General features: G+C 47.0%; 1 protein-coding gene across 10 annotated transcripts in view; it reads left to right on the top strand.

The window, feature by feature from the left end:
• The window catches only part of LOC138581369 (uncharacterized), a 3,536,879-nt gene that overhangs the window by 313,791 nt on the left and 3,200,854 nt on the right, over positions 1–22,234 (top strand). For all 10 annotated transcript variants that reach the window (XR_011304538.1, XR_011304537.1, XM_069652654.1 and 7 more), the window contains one exon: positions 19,816–19,953. Coding sequence is in view for 8 of the 10 variants with exons in the window: in XM_069652654.1 (XP_069508755.1) it covers positions 19,816–19,953 (138 nt within the window). In the remaining 2 variants the exon portion in view is untranslated. The remainder of the gene's footprint in view (positions 1–19,815; positions 19,954–22,234) is intronic.

Here is a 22,234-nt window from a genome sequence, read left to right as displayed (position 1 = left end):
TCACCAGGCTTTGCAGTCGGCAGAGGCCTGTTGGGTCGAGGTTCCATGATTTAAATGTGCTCGTATTGGTGGCAGGTCCTTCTCTGTAGCCACTGCCTTATTGTGGAACTCCCTTGCCTGTGCTATTTGGGCTGTGGAATACTATATTTCAGTTAGAGGTTCTTTGAAAACGTACTTATTCTAGTTTTTCTTCTGCTGTCCTTTTTAGGTTAGCGCCAAGTTGCCTGTTGCGTGAACACTGTGCTGTCTAAATGCTGGTAAGATAAGATAAAGGACACTACACAACATTGCAGGAACAGTTAAAAGAGTTAAAGAGGTATTTACTGTGAGGTTTAATGTCAGTACATGGTTGTTCCCTTAACAAAACCTCCTCAGGAATAAGAGTCCTTCCCAAGCCATCATGGAGGAAAGATGCCCAAGCAATGATTGTGTTACGCTCACCTGGCTCCCACAGGGGCGTCGATCTTAACTGGACAGCTGCAGTCTCCACCAATGTGACGCGTAGTGCCGAGATGACGGACCGGACTGGCCCACCTAGCTTCGTTTGCTTGGCCCGTAGGAATATTCTTCTGCAAATGGAGAAAGGGAATTAACCACCCGCGGAGTTGAGCGTTAACCCCCCCCCACTCCCGCTGTTCTCCCCACTAATCACCTTTGATGTCCCCTCTTATAGTCTCACCTGATGGTTTGGAAAGATGAGCTCTCCATCCTGCACTGAGCGCAGGGGCGCGTAGATAACCAGTTGCTTCACTGGCTCGAAGGAATTGGTGAGTTCCAGAACAATATTGACTCTGAGATTCCCAGCAAGACGCCGTAAGTATGTAGTTCGTAAGAGTTCAAATGTCTGACTTTCACTCTTGTCCGATTCCTTGCAGGTTGCAGCTTGACCCTAGGGAAGAGTTCCTCGTGACAACCGGTAATATTCAGGTAAGGATTTGTATTATCCAACACAGTTAGATAAAATAATGTCAATATGTAACCTCTTGCTTTCTCCCTTATTCAGGCGCTGAGAGAAAGTATGAAGTCTCGGGGAATAATGCCTCCGGCGGTAAAATCAGGTAAGTCTATTGTGGTGAGGAGGTTTCCCCTTGTTTGTCCCTTTGTTTCACCTTGCTGTCCTTTTGTTTCCCTTTAGGGGCCGGGGTTCGGGGAGGATGCAGTGGAAGCTGTGCCAACCCGTGAAGAGGAATAGTACCCCCGTGGTAAAATCAGGTAAGTCTATGTGGGGGTAACTAATATTGCCTCTGTGTATTCCCTTGGCTCACCTTGCTGTTCTTGTCTTCCCCTTAGGTGCCGGAGTGCGGCGGGAACATGCAGAAGGATGCGGTGGAATGTGAAGATGCTGCGAAGGCCTGTGAGTTCAGCGCGGCGCTGCAGCAGGCGATGCGACGCGCATAAAATAACTTCTTTCTTCCAGCTCGAAGGCGCAACGGATCGGGAATTCAGGTAAGGATCAAAGGTATTGCTCTTGTTCTAACCTTTTCTCCTTCTTTCTCCCTTTTTCTAGGAGCTCCAGACTCGAGGCGGGCGTGGCAGAAGACTGGATGCAGACTTGCAGGCACGGTGAGCGTTACGCTGCTGGATGCAGAATAACGCGAAGCGTGTGCTGCTCTTCAGGCGTGGTTTAAATAGCCTCCAAAGTAGGTAAGTATTCCTCCCCAGCGCCACCTGAGTAAAAAATAGTCCCTAAGTAAAGTAGTCCCTTCCAAGCCTCTTTTGGCTTGGAGCTCTTGCAGCATGGTCTGCATCAGGTAAGTTTGCAGCATGGTCTGCATCAGGTAAGTTTTAATCTATGAGCCTGGTGCCTATGGCGCCAGGACTGACTCTTCATATGGGCCTGGCGCCATAGACGCCAGGACAGCACCCAAATAGCCCCTAGCAGGGGTTGTTGGGCTTGCTTGGAATTACTTGATGCCTGCTTCTGGGGTTGCTGGACTTGGTCTGGGTCCCCGGGGTAGGCATCATGACAGATTGGTTGGAACTGTGGTCAGGGTAATCGAGCAACATTCGAAACTGATTTTTATAGAAACTTTCAAGGAGGAAAGTCCTGTTTTGCTCTATTTCTCATATTACAGGGCAGTCTGTATTTTATTATTATGGTATTTAGTGAGCACAGACCTAGCTTTGAGAAGCAACAGAGTGCTTTACAGAGGTATATAACAGTACAGATGCATAATGGAGCACTTTTCAGCGGTAATAACATAACAGATAGCGACGGGTAGGATACGAGGGACACAGAGGAGGGGTACAGCTGTACAGGGTGGCCAGGAGGAGAGGATCAGACGGCTTCTAGAAAGTCAGGTGGCGCAGGGGCAACATTAGGGCCTAGGTGTTGGCCAGGAGAGATTGCTTGAAGATATGGGTTATTTTCTCATTTGTAGGAACGTGGGAGCAAGTCTGATGCTGACAAGGAGGATGTTCCATAAACTTGGGATGTGGGCAGAGAAGGCTTTTCTGTTACTTTCCTTTTTGCAATGGCGGATTTCAAGTCTACACTTGTCCTGGCTTCTAGCGGTGCATTGTCCACCGGAGGTGCCGAGCTTCTCTGCGCGATAGCTGGGTGACTTGAGGGCGACTGCCTTACAGATGATGCAGCAAGAATTGAAGGTGATTTGTGCATGCAGTGGGAGCCAGTGAAGGTCGATGAGAGCCGGGGTGATGTGATCCTATCTGCATGGACCCTTGATGAGGCCTGCAGCCGCGTGGAGGACACTTCTCAGGGGCTCAAGGGAGGACGACGGGAGGCATTCGAGAACGGCATTGCCCACATCCAGGTGGGATACGACCATTGCATGAACGGCGGATCTAAAGCTGACCGGAGGGCGGAAGAGCTTGATCTACCTGAGGAGGGAGAGCCGATACCAAGCTGTCTGAGTTTTCTTAGCTATGTGTGTCTTGAGGAAGAGGACAAGTCAGTCAAAGAGGTCAGAGAAGATTCCCTTGTTGTGGACGAGGGAGAGGTGCTAAACCAGCCCAAGCAGCAGCAGTGTTCCCCTCAGCCACCACTTCAGCTGCCTCAAAACCACTCTGAGCACTGCACTCACAAGACCCCGGTGGGAGGCAGGCTTACTGAGCATCTGATAGAATGGCCGGGCATTACTTCAGATGCTTGGGCACTGGAAACCGTAGCCCAAGGTTACTGCCTTCCTTTTCAAAAAAGGGTGTCAGGATCATCCACCTGGAAATGTTGACCCTTCTAGAGAAAGCTGCCATAGAACCAGTACCTGTGGCAGAAAGGAACAAGGGTTGGTACTCCCCATACTTTCCAATTCCCATCTTGGACTTAAGAAACTTGAACAAGTTCCTCAGGAAGGACAAGTTCAAGATGGTTACCCTTTCCCATATCCTTCAGGCTCTCCAACTCCAAGACTGGATAGTGTCATTGGACCTTCAGGATGCTTACTTTCATGTGCCTATCCATCACAAGCACAGAAAGTACCTGAGGTCCATGGTTAGTGGTTCTCATTATCAATTTCGAGTTCTGCCATTCGGGCTGACCTCCGCCCCTAGGGATTTCACCAAGTTAGTGGCTGTTGTGGCAGCGAGTCCCAGGAGGTGGGGATTCTCGTCTATCCCTACCTGGACGATTGGCTGATCAGGGCCCTTTCACCGAAACAAGACCGGTAACATCTCAGCGTAACCAGCCACTCTCTCCACAAACCGAGCTTTTCCCTCAATTACAAGAAGTCCCACATGATACCATCTAAAAAACTCCAATTTATTGGAGCAGTTCTGGATGCTTCCGCTGGGAAAGCCTCTGGGAAAGCCTCCCCACCCGAGGTGAAAGCTCAACATATTCTGAAGATGGTCCCAAATTCCAGAGGGCCCAGCATCTTCTGGCCTTTGATTTTTTTGGATTGCTTAGTCTCATTGCATCCTGCATTTTTCTGGTGCCAAAGACTTGTCTCAGAATGGGATCCCTCCAATGGGCTCTCAGGACTCAATGGTCCCAATTCTCAGGCAGAATGTCATACCACCTAAACGTTCTGAGCAGAATCACTCAGAACCTTCTGTAGTGGGCTTCCAAGGACGACATTCTCAAGGGAGAATCTTTTTGGCAGCCATGGCCAGAGATAACTGTAGTGACAGACACCTCACTCACGGGGTGGGGAGCCCACGCTAACAAGCTGACAATCAGCGGTCGTTGGTCTCCATCGGAGTCCAAATTACACATCAACCTTTTGGTGCTGAGGGCAATCAGACTAGCGCTGAAGGCCTTTCTGCCCTCTGCACGGGGAAAGAATGTCCTAATAATGACGGACAACACAATAGCCATGTACTACCTCAACAATCGAGGAGGCGTAGGGTCACTACCACTGTGCAGAGAAGCAATGCAGCTCTGGTTCTGGGCAATTCAAGAAGGAATCTCTCTATCAGCAGTTTAACCTAGCTGGAAAGGAGAATACAGTGGCGGACACTCTCAGCAGGCAAAGCACAGTCAAACTAGCTCAGGAAGTCCCTGTAGAGATCTTCGCCCTTTGGGGAGCCCCACAAGTGGATCTGTTCACAACGAGTGCCAACCGGAAGTGCCAAGTGCTCAAAAGTGGTCCAGGTAATTTCCCCCAAGTGGACTGGGAGTTTACACTCCTGCACACATTTCCTCCGGTCCCTGTTATTCCTCATGTGATTAGAAGGTTGAGAAAGTTCGGGAATCCATTATCCTAATTTCTCCGGATTGGGCCAGGAGGACATAGTACCCGGACCTTCTGGACATGTACATCTGCCCTCCAATGCGTCTTCCACAAAGAGAAGACGTTCTCTCGTGAGAGGAGGGTCTGGTTCTCCATCCAGAGGTGAAGACTCTCAACCTTCACGCATTGGTTGTGAGAGGTTGAGATACAAGGATTGTGACTTCCCGGATGACGTAATGGAGATCTTGCTATCAGCCAGAAGGCCAGCAACAAAATCATTGTACCACTGCCATAGGAACAAATTCAGCAGTTAGTGCAGGGATAAGAATGTGGATCCCTTTATATGTGACACACCTGCGGTGCTTTCTTTTCTGTTACATCTGGCGAATCTGGGGCTCCAGATTGGAACAATTAAAAGTTACCTGGTCGCATATTTTCAAGCGCTCTTCAGAGTAAGATTCATATTTTAAAATCCCTCTGAATGTTCCATTCAAAGTCACTGTATGGGATCTTAACCTGGTGTAAACATTTCTAACATGCATTCCTTTTGAGCCCATAGTCTCATGCTCATTAAGACCGTTAACCTTGGAAACTGTTTTTACTGCTAATCGCAATAACGTCAGCCCGCAACGTAATCGAGTTGCAGGCACTTTCTTGTAAACCCCCACATACGGTTTTCTATAAAGACAATGTTGTTCTCAGGGTGAAACCTTCTTACTCCTACATCCCATCCCCTTTCCTCCATACTTGTGGGACATTCCGTCCTTCGGGATGGGACCGGGGCACTTTTTTTTAAAAGCATCAAACATTTCTCAATGTTTGTGCTTCTTTTATTTTTATGGCGGTTACCCCACGTGGCCCTGCCCTCCTTAGCTCTGCCCCGCACATTGCCCTTCAGTCCTTTTCTCTGTGCGGTCGGGGCTGGACGCACTAGCATCACTGGGAATTTTTATTTGTATTGCCTTCCTGCTCCGGTTCCACGGTCATCTAGTCCTCTGTCTATGCCGGAGCATCTGGGATTCGTGTCTTGTTCTTCATGCGAAAGTCGCTTCGCGAAGACGGATCCCCACTCTCTTTGCTTGGAGTGTCTAGGCCCGGAGTATCGCTGGGATTTGTGCTTCTATTTCGACTCCCTCTTTGCCCGGGCACTCCAACGTCATCTTCTTTGGTGGGAGGAAGTGTTTCAGCTCGTTCCTCCACCTCATTTCCAGATTTTCATCGATGAAAAGAAGAAACGCCCGGTAAGTTCTTTACTTTCTACGGTGCCCCTGCCAGGGGACTCTTTCCCGGGGTCTTCCAGGTCTGGAGGAGCTCGTGTAGCTCTGTCACCAGGGGTTCCGCTGAGGTGCCTCAAGGGCCTAACAGGCGCACCAGAGCATTCTCTGAGGGTTCCTGCAGAGGACCTGCCAAAACCGGACACTGTTCCGAGGTTCACCGTTTGGATGCTAAAGTTCAGCCCAGTTCTTCTGTGGCTCTGGATACCGGGGTTTGCCCTGAGGTCTCCATTTCTGGAACTTTCCACATTCTTACCAGGGTACGCCCTGAGGTCTCCGTTTCTGGAACTTTTCACACTGAGTCACGGCTCGAGGCCCCTCTTGAGGGAGCTATACATTCCGGGTTAAAATGGCAAATAAGTAATGAAAAATAAGTTGTTAGTAATTTAAGCAGCTACAGTGAGGTCGGGTGAAAAATCACTAGCCAAGGCGACGGTCTGGTAGTGTTTCAAAATGGAGAGTGGGCATAGTAAAAGGCCATGGCCAGTGGTAAAGATGATAAAACGTCTGAGCCTTTTTGTAGGACAGAGATTAAGGTACGCCTGGGGTTTCATAAAAGTATATACTCTATATTTTATGAAATGATAGGACTTTAGAGTGCTCAGATGAGCAAAACTCTCGAGCCAGTCCCACGGGACCACCCTTTTCCCAACAGCAGTTTGGACTTCCTGGGAAAAGGCAGCCCCTCTGTGCGTCCAACCTATATCTGCTCGGAAATTTTCCATATCTTTGACTAGAGGTGAAGTGGTGTGCTTTTTAGCCATTTCCTGGTGGATCACCGACAGTAGGGGATTAGTAGGCCTGCTGGTCATCTTAAGATAAAGCCCTGCCCTCCTTTTGAGTACCATGGCTTTCAAGGATGGAAGACCCTATTTGAGTCTTAAGGCCATAGGGACTCCAGGGCACAACCCCAGTAACCGACGCCAAAATTTGCCCTCAATCACTTGGAGCCAAGTAAGATGAAATGAGAGGAGGGACTCAAGGCCATAGATGATCATGGGTATAAACACTTGAAAGTAAAGATGCCGTGTCCCCCAGAGTGTGAAGCCCCCCTGTTTGTTAGTAAATACAGATATAAATGCGGTGACTTGCATCGCCCTGATTTTACGTCCTTGTCTACATTGATGGTAGTCGCCATTGGGCTCGAGTTCCACTCCCAGATAACGATAGGAGGAAGCATAATGTATGTAATTAGAATGCACCATCAGATTTACTCGGGATGCTCTTTTCCTGGTGAATCTGAGCACCTTAGTCTTATCTAAATTAAAAGTAAGTCCATTAGTCTTAGCATATTCCCACAGAATATTAGCTGAGCGCCGAAGCCCGCTTATGGTGTTGTCAAATACAACCAGATTGTCTGCGTACGCTAGAACCATGCAAGGTGCCTCACCTATGTTGGGAGGGCAGTTCTCTGCACCAGCCAGAGCTGCCGGAATGTCATATACATACAGTTTTGAAAATAAGGGGTGCAGTAACACATCCCTGTTTTACCCCCCTATTTTGAATCGCTTTTCTGGTCAACAAACCTCCATGATTGAGTCTGAGTCGGGCAGTGGTATCCTGGTGCAGGAGTCTCATAGTAAAGGAGACCAGCGGGGCAACCCATTACTTCAAGCTTCGTCCAAAGTCTGGCTCTGGGGATGGAGTCAAAGGCACCCTTAAAGTCTATGTATAGTGCATACAGTGGGGGCTGTCCCTTGTGGAGCGCTCGTGTGCGAAGTATATCCATCACCAGTAGATTGTACGAGGTGGAAAAATCCCGTCGGAATCCACACTGGAATCTGCTGAGTATATTTGCCTCCTCTACCCATTTCTGCAATTCATTCAGTAATAGGGAGGCAAAGAGTTTGCCTGAAATGTCTACCATGGAGAGGAGCCTGTAATTATTAGGGTCTGCGCGATTGCCCTTTTTAAATACCGGGATGAGGATAGCTGTTTGCCAGGATTGGGGAATTTCCCCCTGTGCTAGGATCTTAACAAAGAGTAGGGAGAGTATATCGGCCCAGAGTTCGGGGAAATTCTTAATAACTACATTCGCCATCCCATTGGGGCCGGGGGCTCTGGAAGACTTAAGACCTATTATTTTATTCAGGACGGCCTCAGGTGAAACATCAAAGGGAGGATAGCAGGGCGCCTTATTAAAAGATGTAATCAAGGGCTCCGTCTCACCTGAGTTATGACCGATTAAGAATTTAACCCAATCCTCCTCACTAATGGGGTTGACTAATGGGCCTTTGACCTTCTCCTTAGTCTCATTCAAGAGCGACCAAATACTGCAGGAGTTCCTAGAGCATATAGTCTGCACTAGCCTTTGATATGCAGTATTTCTTTCTGTTTTTTTTATGTTCTTAACACTAGTTCTATATCTCTTTTTAGCTTTTCTTACTCTCGCAGTAAAGGATAACCGGCAAGTTCATGTTCTTAATACCCCGGATCTCTGCTCTCATTCCTCTCTTAGCATCCCTGATTCCTTTATTATAAGGAGGGTTAGTTCCCTCAGTTGTTACCATATAACCCATTTTTATTGTGGCATGCCTGGCAGAAAATGCCAGAATCCAATCCTCAATGGCATTGATGGTCGTATAATTGAAGTCAGGGAGGCCACCAGGGAAAGTGGGTTTAAGGGCTTCAGTGGCAGATCTAATATTCTGTTCCGACCAGGCTATTCTAGATCCTGCATTATTGAGCTTAATGCTACCAATATTCGAAAATAAATAAAGCAGGAGGACTAGGGAGGCAGATTACACAGTGAAGCAGCGTACGGTCACTCCAGTTGTTGTTCATCACTCTCATGTCGACAACTTTGGACTGCATCTCGGGGCACATGAATATGTAGTCCAGTGTGCTGGAAGAAGTACCATTAGACCAAGTGTGTTTCCTAGGCCTGTCCCCGGGAGTGCGTCCATTGATCATCCCCAAGTCCCAGGAGTCGAGCAGCTGGAGCCCACCTAATCCTTCTGTCTCCCATTTGTCATGGGTCATTAAGCATGTTGCATGAAGTTTAGGGTTGGAGGATACAAGTGTGTTGCCTGTCAAATGGCAATTAAAATCCCTCAGGACAACCACTGCGTCATTACCAGGGATCAGTGACCAGGAAGACAGTAGATCCTGTAAAGCTTCTTGTAAGGGTTCTCTTACTACCGCCCCAGGTGGATTATATAAATTAATGAGAAGGAACCTAACGAGACCGCTTTCCTCATTATATTCCACCTCTACTGCCATAAGATTCTCCTCGGATTTACACTGAATCCTGCGAGATACAACTGTGTTAACCACCCCCATAAGTAAGCCCCCAAACAGGCGACCCTTCATACCCCGTTTTGCAGGAGATTGATACATAACAAAACCGTCCAATAGTGGAGGATCCAGTGCCCAGTTCTCCTGAAGACAGATGCAGCTGTACTTAGACAATAAGTCTACGGAACCATCAGGCCTTAGTAGATGGGCAAAGCCTCTGCAGTTCCAAGTAAGTAGTGAGAAGGATCAGAGGTTCTGTAAGACTCCAGGGGGGATTCCAAAAGTGTTTTTAAGACTTGTTGTATTTCAGCCAGTGCTAAGTTATTCCCTGCCGCAGGCTTGAGGTCATTCGATGAGGGGATCAGGGTGGTAATATCCTCTGGCTCAATACCCTGCTCCCTCTCATTCGGATCCAAGTCAACATCAATGTCCACTGCCCTCAGTTCCTCTTTATATTTCCTGATCAGTCGCGCTGTTGATAGGAATGTGCAGTGTAGGGCAGAGACGTTGGGGTTGGGACCATTCAAAGGTTTGACAAACAGGAAATCCTCAGATTTCAAGACACGAAGTTGAGGAATGTAGTAGAGTCTGTGTAGTAATTCCGAGCGGGCAAGCCAGGTGTTTTTGCCGCTCAAATAAAGGTTCTTAATAAAACAAATGTGGTTGTCATTAGTATCCTTGGGTTCGTTCTGCAAATCAGGCGATACAGTGACCAATGAATCTTCCGCCTCAGTCGACCCCGCGTGTGGCTCAGATCGAATAGGCAAGCTAAGTTCGAGCCCCTGTTCCGGGGCAGTTTGCACTATTAGGGACTATATGAACACATCGGAGACCCACTTGGCACGTGCAGAAGAGAACCAAGAAGAACACAATCACAGACACCAGTAGTTTTACTGCTGCTCCCAGCCATGATTGACCCAATCAAAGGCAAGCGATAGCCAAACCGTGTTCTGGACTCCACCTTCTTTCTTCATTTGAACACCTAGATTGTACAATGCTTTGATGACTTGGGATAGTGACCCATTCTCAGCATCCTCCGCGGGTATAAAAGTGCAGCAGCTGCTTGTACCCCAGGAGCCAAAAAAGATGGAAAGAAAGTCTATGCTGAGCTAAAAAGCCGATACTCGTCAGGTATTCCTCTGAGCAGTGCGGAACAGTCTTTTGAGACAGTCTGATCTCTTCTTTCTTCCCTTTCATTGAAATCATCCTTTTTCTGGCAGCATTCAAAATTCTTGTGTGATCTGCAAACTTCTTTCTGCTTCTTTAGGTGCTAGAGTGGCTGTTGGCACATTCAAAGGCATTTCTTCTCCCTTCAGGTGTTCTTCCAGGATTACTAGTACCACTGATTGCAGGGTGGCCACTGAGCGCTTGCCCCTCCATGAGAGTGGGAGATGCAAGTAGGCTTGTTGGCCACAAACCTAGTATTAATCCATCACTGCTGCCGTACCTTTCGTCATATCAAGGATCACAAGAATGTGGTTGCACTGTGTGTTTGCGCCAACAGGAACTGTTCCTTCATTGCTAAAACAACATTCAAAGTTTTTGGCTCTATGTATTGGTACTGGCTTCTTCATTGTTGCAATCCATGTCTGCCTTGTGATGTACTGGGACCATATTTGCGCACACATAGGGGGTCATTACAACCCTGCCGGTCTGGTAACAACGGTGTTACCGGACCGGCAGAGTACAAGTTTGCGGGCCGGATGCCTTTCCACTCGCCAGGTCTGACCTGGCGGGCGGAAAGTCACCCACTTGCAGACTTTGACGGTAGCACCGGCATCGTTAAGAATGGTGCCGGTGCTACCGTCCTCCCCATTCCCATTTAGTCCTGTGGGACTCGAATGAGAATGGGGAGTTACTTTTTCCGAATTCTTCAGGGATCGTCGGGGATGTAATGCCCTGGTGATTCCCCATTGCCAGGCACGGCTACCACTGGGGTCATAATGAAGCCCATAGTCTCTATTTGGGATATTGCTTCTCTGCTGTACTCGATCAGTCCATCTGCATGGTACATCACTGTAGTGCACTGCCATTTGTCATTGCCATTTGAGTAACCTCCCAAGGAAATATATGGTACTTGTAGACACTGGCAGTATTTTGTGTTGCCATTGCAGCTGGGTCTAGATCAATGCTCCCCTACTGCACGCTGTGTGCCTGGAATGTGCCCTTTATCCCTCTTAGTGCAAGATGTACCAGGCATTGTGCCTCTGTAATTGGGACTGGATGTGGAACTAAAACCTTAGGAACCCCCGATGCGTGCAGGATAAATGCAAACATGTAACAACTTTCATTGATTATATTCCTTCCTGTAAAGCGCATGTCAGAGTAGTAGCTATTCAATGTTTCTAAATGCTGGATGTCAGAAATGGTGTCACAGCCCAACCCCTTATATACATCATATCTCATCATACTTCCAGTTTCATTCGTCTAAGGAAACTTGTAGGGGTGGCCGACAAAAAGTGAGCCATTTCGTATTTCTTGTTTATAGACACATTCATTTAGCATTTTATTTTCCAACTGTCTATCCCCCCTTTATATGGCCACCCCATATAACAGACATACCTTCATCCACTCCAACAACCATGACCACTTTCATACAAAACAATATCATACTTTATATAATACATAGTTCCTAAAACAAATTACTTTTGTCTTGATCTTATCCCTTTATAACAGAGAGGTTTGAACACGGTCAGGCATCCTTGCTTATTCCTGAAGAGGAGAAAAAAAGGTTATCAAGAAAGAGAAAAAAAGAGAAAGAAGGAAAGAGAGCGAGAGGAAGAGAAAGAGAGAGAGAGAGAAAGAAAGAGAGAAAGAAAGAGAGGGAAAGAGAAAGAAAGAGAGAGGAAGAGAAAGAGAGAAATAGAGGGAGGAGAGAGAAAGAGAGATAAAGAGAGAAAGAGAGAGAAAGGAAGGAGAGAAGGGCGAGAGGGGAGAGAGGGGGAGGGAGGGAAAGAGAGAGACCCTTTTTCCACCACGGCGACTGGGTTCTGGACCTTCAAATAAAAAACAAATTGAATTAAGATTAAAAAGAAAAAACAATAAAAATTGAAAAAATAAAGAAAAAAGAAAAAATCAGGCATTTGCTACTGCACACCACGCTGGCAGGGATCCTCAAAAATGTATCTTCTTTGGCTATGCCCTTACTGAACTTTGCCTTGTCTCAGGTGCTCTTCGGACATCCGAGAGATGCACTCAATATCTAACTCCTTCATTCGGACTGCGAGAGGAGTACAGAACAGCACCTCATATGGACCTTCAAACCTGGGGCTGGACATCCCCCCTTCCTTTGTTTCTACTATCCATTGTTTATTTATTCTGTGACAATACAGTGGCAGAACCGTATGCATGTGTTTTATTGGAGTTTCTTCCCCCATAATGTTGTTCGCGTCCCTAATGCTTCACTTAAACCTTACTACTATGCTGCACACGCAGCTATTTTTTACACACAAATACAGCTCAACCCACTTTTCCCCCCACCCCCTTTATACTTTCTCCACTTTGATTTCACACTTTTTCCATTTTGATTTCAGGCATTTTCCTCTTTGATTTCACACATACACACACCATTTACCACAAAAGACAGCAAGAGAAAATATACAAAAAATAATTGACTAAAATCCAGGCCCATTCCTTATACCGATCCACTACTGTTTTTCCATATCCTTTGTAATACCACCTATTGCTTCTTATGTCATAAAAGAATAATGTGTGGTACTACCTTCTCAACCTGTTACGGCTGAGGATCCCTTACCTCCCAGTCTTGTATACGCTGAGATTCCCTTTCATCTCAGTCTTTAATATGTTGAGGTTCCCTTTCATCTCAGTCTTTTATATGCTGATGTTCCCTTTTCCATTATAAAAAGTAGAAAAACAGAAATACGTGATGTTAGGGAGAATTCTCATTCTACGGCTAATTTCCCTCACCTAGTGAGTCCCCCAGCAGCTTTGCTGGATTTCTGGAGTTTACTTTTTCCACTTGGTAAGAGTGTGCCTCTTTTTCCCACTCTTACTTGTGTTTTGTCATGTGCATTTCTACTTGTTGTGTGATCCTGGACTCTGTTGTGTGTGTTACACAGCACCTTCAGTGCAGTAACACAGGGTTGTCTCTAAGACTTCCCAATGACTCCTTTTTCTGGGGCTGACTACTGTCCCCCAGAAACAGGTAAAGTTGCCATTAACTTTACATAGGGCCTCATCACGACCCTGGCGGTAAGTTACCGCCAGGGCCGTGACTTTACCGCCATGGCGCTAACTACGTTTACGCCATGGCGGTAAGGGGATTTACCGCCCCATTCCGACCTTGGCGGGGCGGTAAATCCCCAATCCCCATTTACCCTTCCCCATTCCCATTTTTGCCCCATAGGGCATAATGGGAGTGGGGAAGGCGTTAATTACGCCACCGTAAATTACGGTGGCGTAATTAACACCAAGTTCCCTTACCGCCATGGTTTTTTACACCCGCTAAAAGCAGGTGTAAAAACCGCCATGGCGGAAAGGGAACTCGTAATTGGCGGAAAGGGGTTGGCGCAGCTAACGCTGCCGCAAACCCCTTTCCGCCAGGGTCGTAATGAGGCCCATAGTCACTTTTAACTACAGACCCAGTACAACCCATCTTACATGGAGTACTGGAAAGGGTTAAAACCCACCCCTTGTTGTCTGTGCCTCTCTGAGCTTTGTTTTGCTCTTTTAACATTTAGACTTGGCTGGTGGCAGTGGTATCTAGCCTAACTTTTCTACGGCGATTATACTATATAGACATGGTATTGTTTTAGGCTATTATATTAGCCTCAAACATAAACCCGCTTGACCAAATAATCTTTCTTTTTGCTCCGGTCGGGTTTAGTCACCATTTCTTTTCGTTAAAGTCCTTCTTGTGTTTTACTTTGCGCGGCAAACCAGGTTTGCCTTCTTTGTTCACCATCTTTTGGCGGGCTTCTGCCAAGAAGCCCTCCTCTGGGCGCCTGGGTGTCTAGGTGGGCTGAATGTGAGGGAGGGGTGTAGTCACCCCCTGCACAGGCTATCCTAGGAAACACAAGTTGCACTTTGCCATGATTGGCTGAGGTGGTTGTCCGGGCTGGACAACCCCCCTGCTGCGTGATTGACAGCCAGGCTGTGTGAACGGGGAATTTTCGCATAAAAGGCAGGGCTCTTGGGCTGGAAGTCAGTCGCCACTGGAAGTACAAGGAACCGAAGAGAAGCAGAGAAGAAGACAGCTGCTGCAACCATCCCGTCCTGGTGAAGCCCTGCTGCAGTCCTGAGCTATCTACCCTTCCACGACCAAAGAAGATCCAGTCCGGAGTCTTCTTCCCTTGAGCCTGGTGGGGTCAACCAGCTCATCTTCCACAGCTAGAGGATCCTCTTCGTGGTCGAATTTGCTGCACTCTGCTGTAGTGGTCCAGATAGCCATATGAAGAGCCTCTCCTGTTTTAAAGGAGTGCACCTTTTATTCACCGTCGCTGCTGCTGGCCTCATCCCTGAGTAGTGGGATAGCCATCTGAAGAGCCTCTCCTGTTCTAAATGAGCGCACCTTTTATTCACCGTCGCTGCTGCTGGCCTCAACCCTGAGTAGTGCAGACCCCTCCAGACGTCCTCCTTCTCGTCTCCATGACTGAAGCACCAGGTACCGTGGGTCTGCAGGAAACTACCAGGAACAACTGCCGTGGCACTAGCTTCTTCATTGAATAAGGTACTGTGTTCTGCTTCGAGGAACTAGAGTGAATCCTTTTTTCTCCTCATCCAAGGCTTGCCCTTGTCTTTCCTTCCCTCTTATAACGTTTGCTTCCTCTGTTGACAATATCCAAGTACACCTGGCAACATTGAACCGTGAACTGTCTGACTGTGTGATCCTCGCAACAGGAACCCGGTTCCACTTGACACTGGCTCTGGCCTATTGACTTTTGTATTTCTCTCAGCGAGTGTTCTCTGATTCTGTCTGCCTTGACAAAAGTATTGCCTATGATTTTTGCCCCCAACTCTCTCTGGTTAGCCCAGGCGCTAAGTGTGTTTTGCCCCGGTTACATTTCTTGCCGCAGATACGTGTATCTTTAATACGACCGAACTGTCAAAAAGTCATCGCATACGTATTCCCGGTAACGTCTTTTGTTTCACAACACCGGTCCACCAAAACATTAGGTACTTACCTTGAGTTATTCTGTGCCAAGAGAATTGTGTGTAGTGTATTTTACGTGTGGTTTTGAATTTATAGAAGTGTTGTGTTTTATAACAGATGGTTTAAAAATAAATGTACTTATATTTTTTACCTGAAACCTTGAGTCAGTGTTTGTTTGAGTCGAAGTAATTGTGGTCCCTTTGTGTAATCTCTACTACTGCTCATTTACTCTTGAGATAGGCCTGGCTGCTCCACTACTGCTACCACTTTAACATAGTAGTACAGTCTTGTACCAAAGGTGAACTTGTATTACCACTTGTAATCTTAATTGTGTGTAGTGGTCCCTAAGGGCACTGCACAGGATTATGCCTAACACGTGACCATTTCAATACATAACCCACCTCTTATCCAATCTACTCCTTAACACATCACCTGAAATCCTATCCAATCTATCCTATCCAATCTATTCCTTATCGCCAAAAAGTCCCATTCCATAATACATCACCACAATCCTATTCCATCTATTCAATTGACCTCATACATCATTGACATCACCATAGTATCATTCACATCACCATATTTATATTCACATCCCCATATATTACATACATGTTCCCATGTTGTTATCACTTGCAAGAGTATACTCACGTGGGCATTGTTCACTCGAGTTTCCTCAGTTACGAAGCTGGCCTGTCTTTCTGGAGTCACGCCCTGCTTCAGTGAGCAGAGAGGATTTCTTTTAAAATGGCTCCTACTAAAGTCGCTCAATATACATGGGGTCTTTGATTAAGGGGACCGATCACTATAGATGGGCGTGGCTCTTTTCCTGGTGACTGGCCTAGGGCTTCGCAAAGTACAAGGGTGAAACTGAGGTCACGTCAAGGGGTCACCACTAAAAGGTAGCCCAACTTACAGGGGTACCCCTTAAATACTGGTACCCCTAATCATGCTCACACCAGATTGATAGTTCACCCCTCTAGGGCATTAAGGCCAAGAGTCCTATCTTGCAAGGATAACAAATTTAATCTGTACAAAAATGAGGATGGGGGGGGGCAAAGGACTCTGCTCCCCAACCGGCATTCTGTCGTTCTTCCATGGCCGGCTCCTCCAGATTGGTGCTAAGCAGGCGCCTTAAATACTGTTTGACTTGGTCACTGGATACTGGCATAGCTCATCCAAAACTGTCCTTCTTCCTTACAAGGGATGCTGCAGTCTTCCTTCTTGCATGGCCGGGTTTCCCGTTAGGACAAAACTACTTAGCCGATTGCCCTGGCAAGAATACATTGTAGCTCCTGTTTATCATATTTTGCTATATTATAAACATTTATATATAAACACACCTTCCCGCCATACTCTCCACACTTCACTCAATATACTCATATTTTATCTGGTCAAGTAATTCTCCTTAAAACCTTGTTTTCCCATACTGTTACATTGTGTACCTGAGCCCCAGCCTGCCTGGGTGTTTTGATGGACAGGAAACAGCTGCTGAGTTACCTTGTGTGCTCTGCCAGAGCTAGCCGGGCCCCACGCAATGCCTGTAGTCTAATTTTAGCACAGGCTGCATTCCTTTTGGCATAGAGCTCTTTACCGTGCTTTGAGATTTTAAAACTCCATAGAATAACATTTACAAGTGTTTTCAGCTAATGGTTATTTGGACCTTATATTTAAATACTAACTATCTTCATTTAGTGGCTGGCCACAACTGTCTGTGATTATATTTGAACCAAAAAGGCTTTCTCAGTGCTATAGTGCTTAAATAAGTCTTGCCTAATTGTAAAGCGCTTGGGGAGTGCAGGAAGGCTCTAGCCAAGGGTCTAGCTCCTCCCAGCACAGGCATTGTGGTATACAAAGGTATCACACATATATGTATCCACCAGAAACATACAGTGCCATTGGCTGGCTTTGATTTTTGGATACAGAGGCTTGAGCCTCATTACTTCATCTTCTCGGGTTGAGTATGTAGTTGTGGGTTAGCATTCTTCTTGGTCTGTGTGGACTTGTCACAGTAGGGTTGGTTTCACATGGTCTTCACCGTGATGGGCTGCAGGTTGCGGTCGAAAGAGTTTGCCATGGTGGCAGTGAGTCTTCTGATCAGAGGGTTTGGGTTCAAATCCAGTCCTTGGCAGAAGTTCTTACTCAGCTTTGCTAAATGTTCGTCCAACATCTCGATGTCCAGTTCTCTGTGAAAGGTCAGCTATCCTTGTGAAGATTGGAGCTCCAGACGATATCTGCAGGGCCTTGTTCTGACTATCTGAAGACGCTTCTGGTGTCGATCATGGCAGGACAACCATGCTGGGGAGGTATATGTCATCGTAGGTCTGATGATCGCCTTGATCTTTGATCATTGATCTTTGCCTGGAGGGGCATGGACTTCGTCTTCAGGAGTGGGTACAGTGCTGCCATCTTTCCTGTTGCCTTCTGCTGAGTATTGCCAATATGGCTTCCCCAGTTGAGTTTGCTGTCCAGGGTCACACTGAGGTAGCAGCTGCTGCTCTCCCACTTGATGGTCTCTCTGTTGAGGCTGATGTGCTGGTGCTGCTTGATCTTCTTTCTGGTGAACAGCGTTGCAGTTGTCTTGCTGGTGTTGCGATCTATCCTCCAGTCGCTGTACCACATCGAGTTGGTATCCAATGAAGCTTGCAGGTTCTTCGCCACTTCCTTTTCGCTGAATGACTCGGAGATGACTGCAACGTCGTCTGCGTACAGTGCCAGGTCCGTCTTGTGGAGATCTGACGGGATGTCGTTGGTGAAGATGTTGAACAGGAATGGCCCGAGGTTCGATCCCTGTGGCACGCCTACTCGAGTGTGTGGACTAAGTATGGGTGGGTCTATTTAGGCCACAGCCCCTATAGTGTCCCCCTCTCCTAAAGTGGGTTGGGGCCTGGCATTTGCTTGACTCGCAGGCAGTGGGAGCCAAGCAGGAGAGTTGGGGAGCACTGGCATCGGCCACAGGCCCCGGGCCAGCACGAAGGGAAGGAACGATAGAGGGCATGGGGGGTTAGGCCTAGGGTGTGGGCAGAAAAGAGGCTCACACAGGGGGAGGGCGACACAAGGCGCCGACACATTCAGTTGCCATGGCAACATGGCAAACAAACAGGTGGCCGGGGACAGGGACAAAAGAAAAAGGTGAGAAAACGTTCAGGGGTCCGGGGGATGGCCCGGCCCCCAGTGGCATAACAAAAGCTAGGAGGGGGATATAAGGTGCCTCCTAGAAGGTATCTGCACAACCAAAAGAAAGCACACCCATTTCGGGTAAAGCTTTCATGAGAAGGTCAAGGATCGATCGGGCCATCCCCCGGCCCCCTGAAGCTTTTTCTCACCTTTTTCTTTTGTCCCTGTCCTCGGCACCTGTTTGTCATGTTGCCATGGCAATTTGACTGTGTCGGCGCCTTGCGGCCACCTTCCCACTGTGTGAGCCTCCTTTCTGCCTACACCCTACGCCGAACCCCCCCATGCCCTCTACCGTTCCGTCCCTTCATGCGGCCCAGGGCCTGTGGCCTTTGTGTTCCCTTCCACTGGCTTACTGCCTTTCACCTCACACCCCCAATGTTAGTGGGTTCTTACCGGCACGCCAGCACATGCCCCTGGCTCCGTGTTATGCAACCATTGCCTATGCTCAGCCTTAAGCGTGCTGTGCTTTCCATAGTGGCCATCACTGTATGTTTCCAGTATTCAATGCATTTGCCGTAGAGCTGTGCAGCACTAAAATATATTTTTGGTAATGTGTAAGGAAATCAGATATGTTAAATAATATGAGGCACTGACCAATAACGAAAAACCAGACTGTAAAAATACAGCATAACATGCCACTTTATGTGATAATTCCTGCAGATTCGAATGCTCTCTCCATTGGTGCTATTTGGCATATTGTGTTCAGGTCAATGAATTGGTGAGTAAAAATGGATGATAAAGTGGCTGCCATTGTACATTTGGGTGTTCTGCACAATGCGGATTTCAGAAGGACACGTATTCATTCAGCGAGAGTCCCACTTACAGGGGATTCATGAAACACATATTGTGACTCCTTAGTGTGTCTCAGCAGAGTCCATAGAGGACCGGTATGGCCTGAAAGTAGCCCAACAGCCAGTTGTGATATTGGTTAGACTATTTCTAGAGGTCTTTTCAGACCCAGCAGAACGGGATTGTAACTTGTATTTTAAAGGAGAAATAAGTGATTCCACCAGAGTGCGATCTTTTTACAGTAGGTCTATTTTTTGAGAGGGGGGAATTACAGGAGAATGTTGACAATATATTATTTAATATCCAGAATAAGAATTGAGCCGTTCTTTACAGAGCTAAGTGGCCACTACGCATATCATTACAGTACCACTCATATTTGATTTAATGTAACTATTTATTAGAGTGGAGTACCAAACAGAGATGTGATAGTAAAATGAAGGTGCAAATACACTTATGTAGAAAACATTATAGGGTTGGCAGCACTATATCCACAACTGAGCAATGCAAATTGTGAATATTTCCAGTTCGCATATTTTTCAAATTGGGAATTTATTCCACCCTATGCATACCTAAAGTGTTCCTGCATTTGATTTTATAGATGCATGCATCAAGAGGCAAAGATCTTCTCACTACAAAGAGTGACGTGACAGCCAAAAGTGACATCATTGAATATGACATGAATGATATTACAGCACGTCTTCATGCTGAGCTGGAGGCGGCATCACAACTATCCAAGGTATTTTTATTTATTTATTTTGTCTATTTATTTGCATTTATAAAGCGCACAGAGCTGCCCTGAGGGATCGTGGCGCTGTTACAGCGGGCTTGAGCTTAACATAACAAAGCATTCACATAACATACGTAGGTTGTAACATTCGGTAGCAGTCGTTGAGTGACAAGTGTTAAGAGAGGGTTATGCTTTGCTTAGGTTACAGTGCAGGCATAACTGTGTATGTTGGTTTGAAAACATTAGCGGAATAGAAAGGTTTTTTAGGTTTTTGCGAAAGATGGTGTAAGATTCTTCGTTCCTTAGTGAGGTTGGCAGGGCATTCCAGTTTTTAGGTGCGAGGTGTTGGAAAGTGTTGGAAACTAGACCCCCAAGCTCTAGTTCTTGAAAGTGGGGACATAGATCTGGTTGGCGCAGTGTGCTCTGGTGGGTCTGTTGGAGGTGTTGAGTGTGATTCTCTCAGAGAGATAGGGTGGGGCATCTGATGTAAGGCACCTGTGTGTGATAGCCATGGCTTTGAAAAGTATGCGTTCTTTTACCGGTAGCCAACGGGCATCTTTCCTGGCTTGGGAGATGTGTTCCCTTTTGGGAATGGTCAGCGCAGCCCTGAGGGCGTTATTTTGTGTGATTTGGAGTTTTTTTAATATTGTTGACAGAGGTGCCTAGGAAGAGGGCATTACAGTAGTCCAATTTGGTACCTATTGTGGCTCTGGCTATAGATAGGCAGTTTTTGGTGGAGAGGAAGGGTTTCACTGCGTTGATCACCTTGGTGGTGAGCGCTGAGGAGGAGGCAATGGCGTTGACCTGGCGGGACATGGATAGAGAGGCATCTAGGTGAACACCTAAGGTTTTGACAGTCTTGGAGACTGTGATGATGGAGTTGTAGATGTTGAATGATTTGTATTGTGTAGGGAGTTTGTTGAGAGTTTCGCTGGTGCCTACTATGAGGATCTCGGTTTTGTCCCCATTTAAGCAGAGGCCGTTGGCAGCCATCCAGGTTTGGATGGCTGTATAGATTTTGGTTAGGGCTGTCACATCTTCATCATATGTCCCGGTTAGTGGGAGTTCTACCTGCGTGTCGTCCGCGTAGTTGGTGTACGCTATGTTGCGACAGTCAAGGTCATTGAAGAGTGGGAGGGTAAATATGTTGTAGAGTGTGGGGGCGGTGCAGGAGCCCTGAGGGATACCGCAGTGGGTGATTGTGGGAGTTGCCAAGGCAGTGTCTGAGAAGACCTTCATGAGTCTCCCATTTAGAAACGAGGCCACTCAGGCGATAGCTTCAGGGGAAAAATGTGCTTCATTTTTTAGGTGCATGCCTAGAATATCATGGTTGACAAGGTCAAAGGCGGCAGGCAGGTCTAGTAGGAGAAGGAGTGCCGGTTTGCCTTTGTCCATGATGTCCCCAAGTTGTATTTTTAAGTCAGGTAGGGCTGACTCAGTCCCGTGACCTGGTCGGAATCCTGACTGTCTTTTACCTAGGATATAGTTGGTTTCAAGATATTCCTGGATTTGCGTGTAGGCAACTTTATTTAGGATCTTGAGCAGGAAAGGTACGGTGGTGATGGGCCTATAGTTATTACCAACTTCTGGGTCAAGAGTAGTTTTTTTTGGAAGGGGGCACACCCAGGCTTCTTTTAGACTGTCTAGAACTGAGTTGGCATTGAAGGAAGCATCAATGAAGGATTTGAGAAAGGGGGCGAGTGTTTCAGTGTTTCAGTGCAGTCTTTAATGAGACTGGCTGGACAGGGGTCTCCTTTGCAGTTGGATGGTTTAATCTAGTTCATTGTCTCAATGACTTCCTGTTCTGTTACTTCCGTGAATTTGAAAGAGGTTATGGGGGCTTTGTCGGAGGGGGGCAATGGGCTGGGGGTGTGCAGGTGGTCAGATGTGGTGGTTATTTGGAGGTGCTGTGATAGGTTTTTGTGGTGTTCCTTGATTTTAGCTTGTAGGAGTTCGATTTGGTGCAATAGGGCGGATTGTATGGAGTTACACCATGTTTGGTCTTTAACAATATCTTGTGATTTGGTAGCTGGTGTGGTAAGTTCTTTGAAAATGGCGAAGAGTTCTTTGGATTCGGAGCTTGCATTAGCAATTCTTTCATTGTAGGAAGCTGACTTGGCTATGATTATGGCTTTTTTGTATTGAGAAGTGATTCATTTGTAGGAGGATAGGGTGGCTGGGGAGGGTGATTTCTGCCAGGTGTTCAGTGCTTTTCTTTTCTGAGAGCGGAGTTGTTCAAGTTCAGGGGTTAAACAGGTGTTGGAGTGTTTCACTGTTTTGGTCTTTTTGT

The sequence above is a fragment of the Ambystoma mexicanum genome, chromosome 3p (genome assembly GCF_040938575.1).
Source record: "Ambystoma mexicanum isolate Mex_15411 chromosome 3p, UKY_AmexF1_1, whole genome shotgun sequence".
NCBI lineage: Eukaryota > Metazoa > Chordata > Amphibia > Caudata > Ambystomatidae > Ambystoma > Ambystoma mexicanum.
This window is presented reverse-complemented; position numbering and strand designations above follow the sequence as displayed.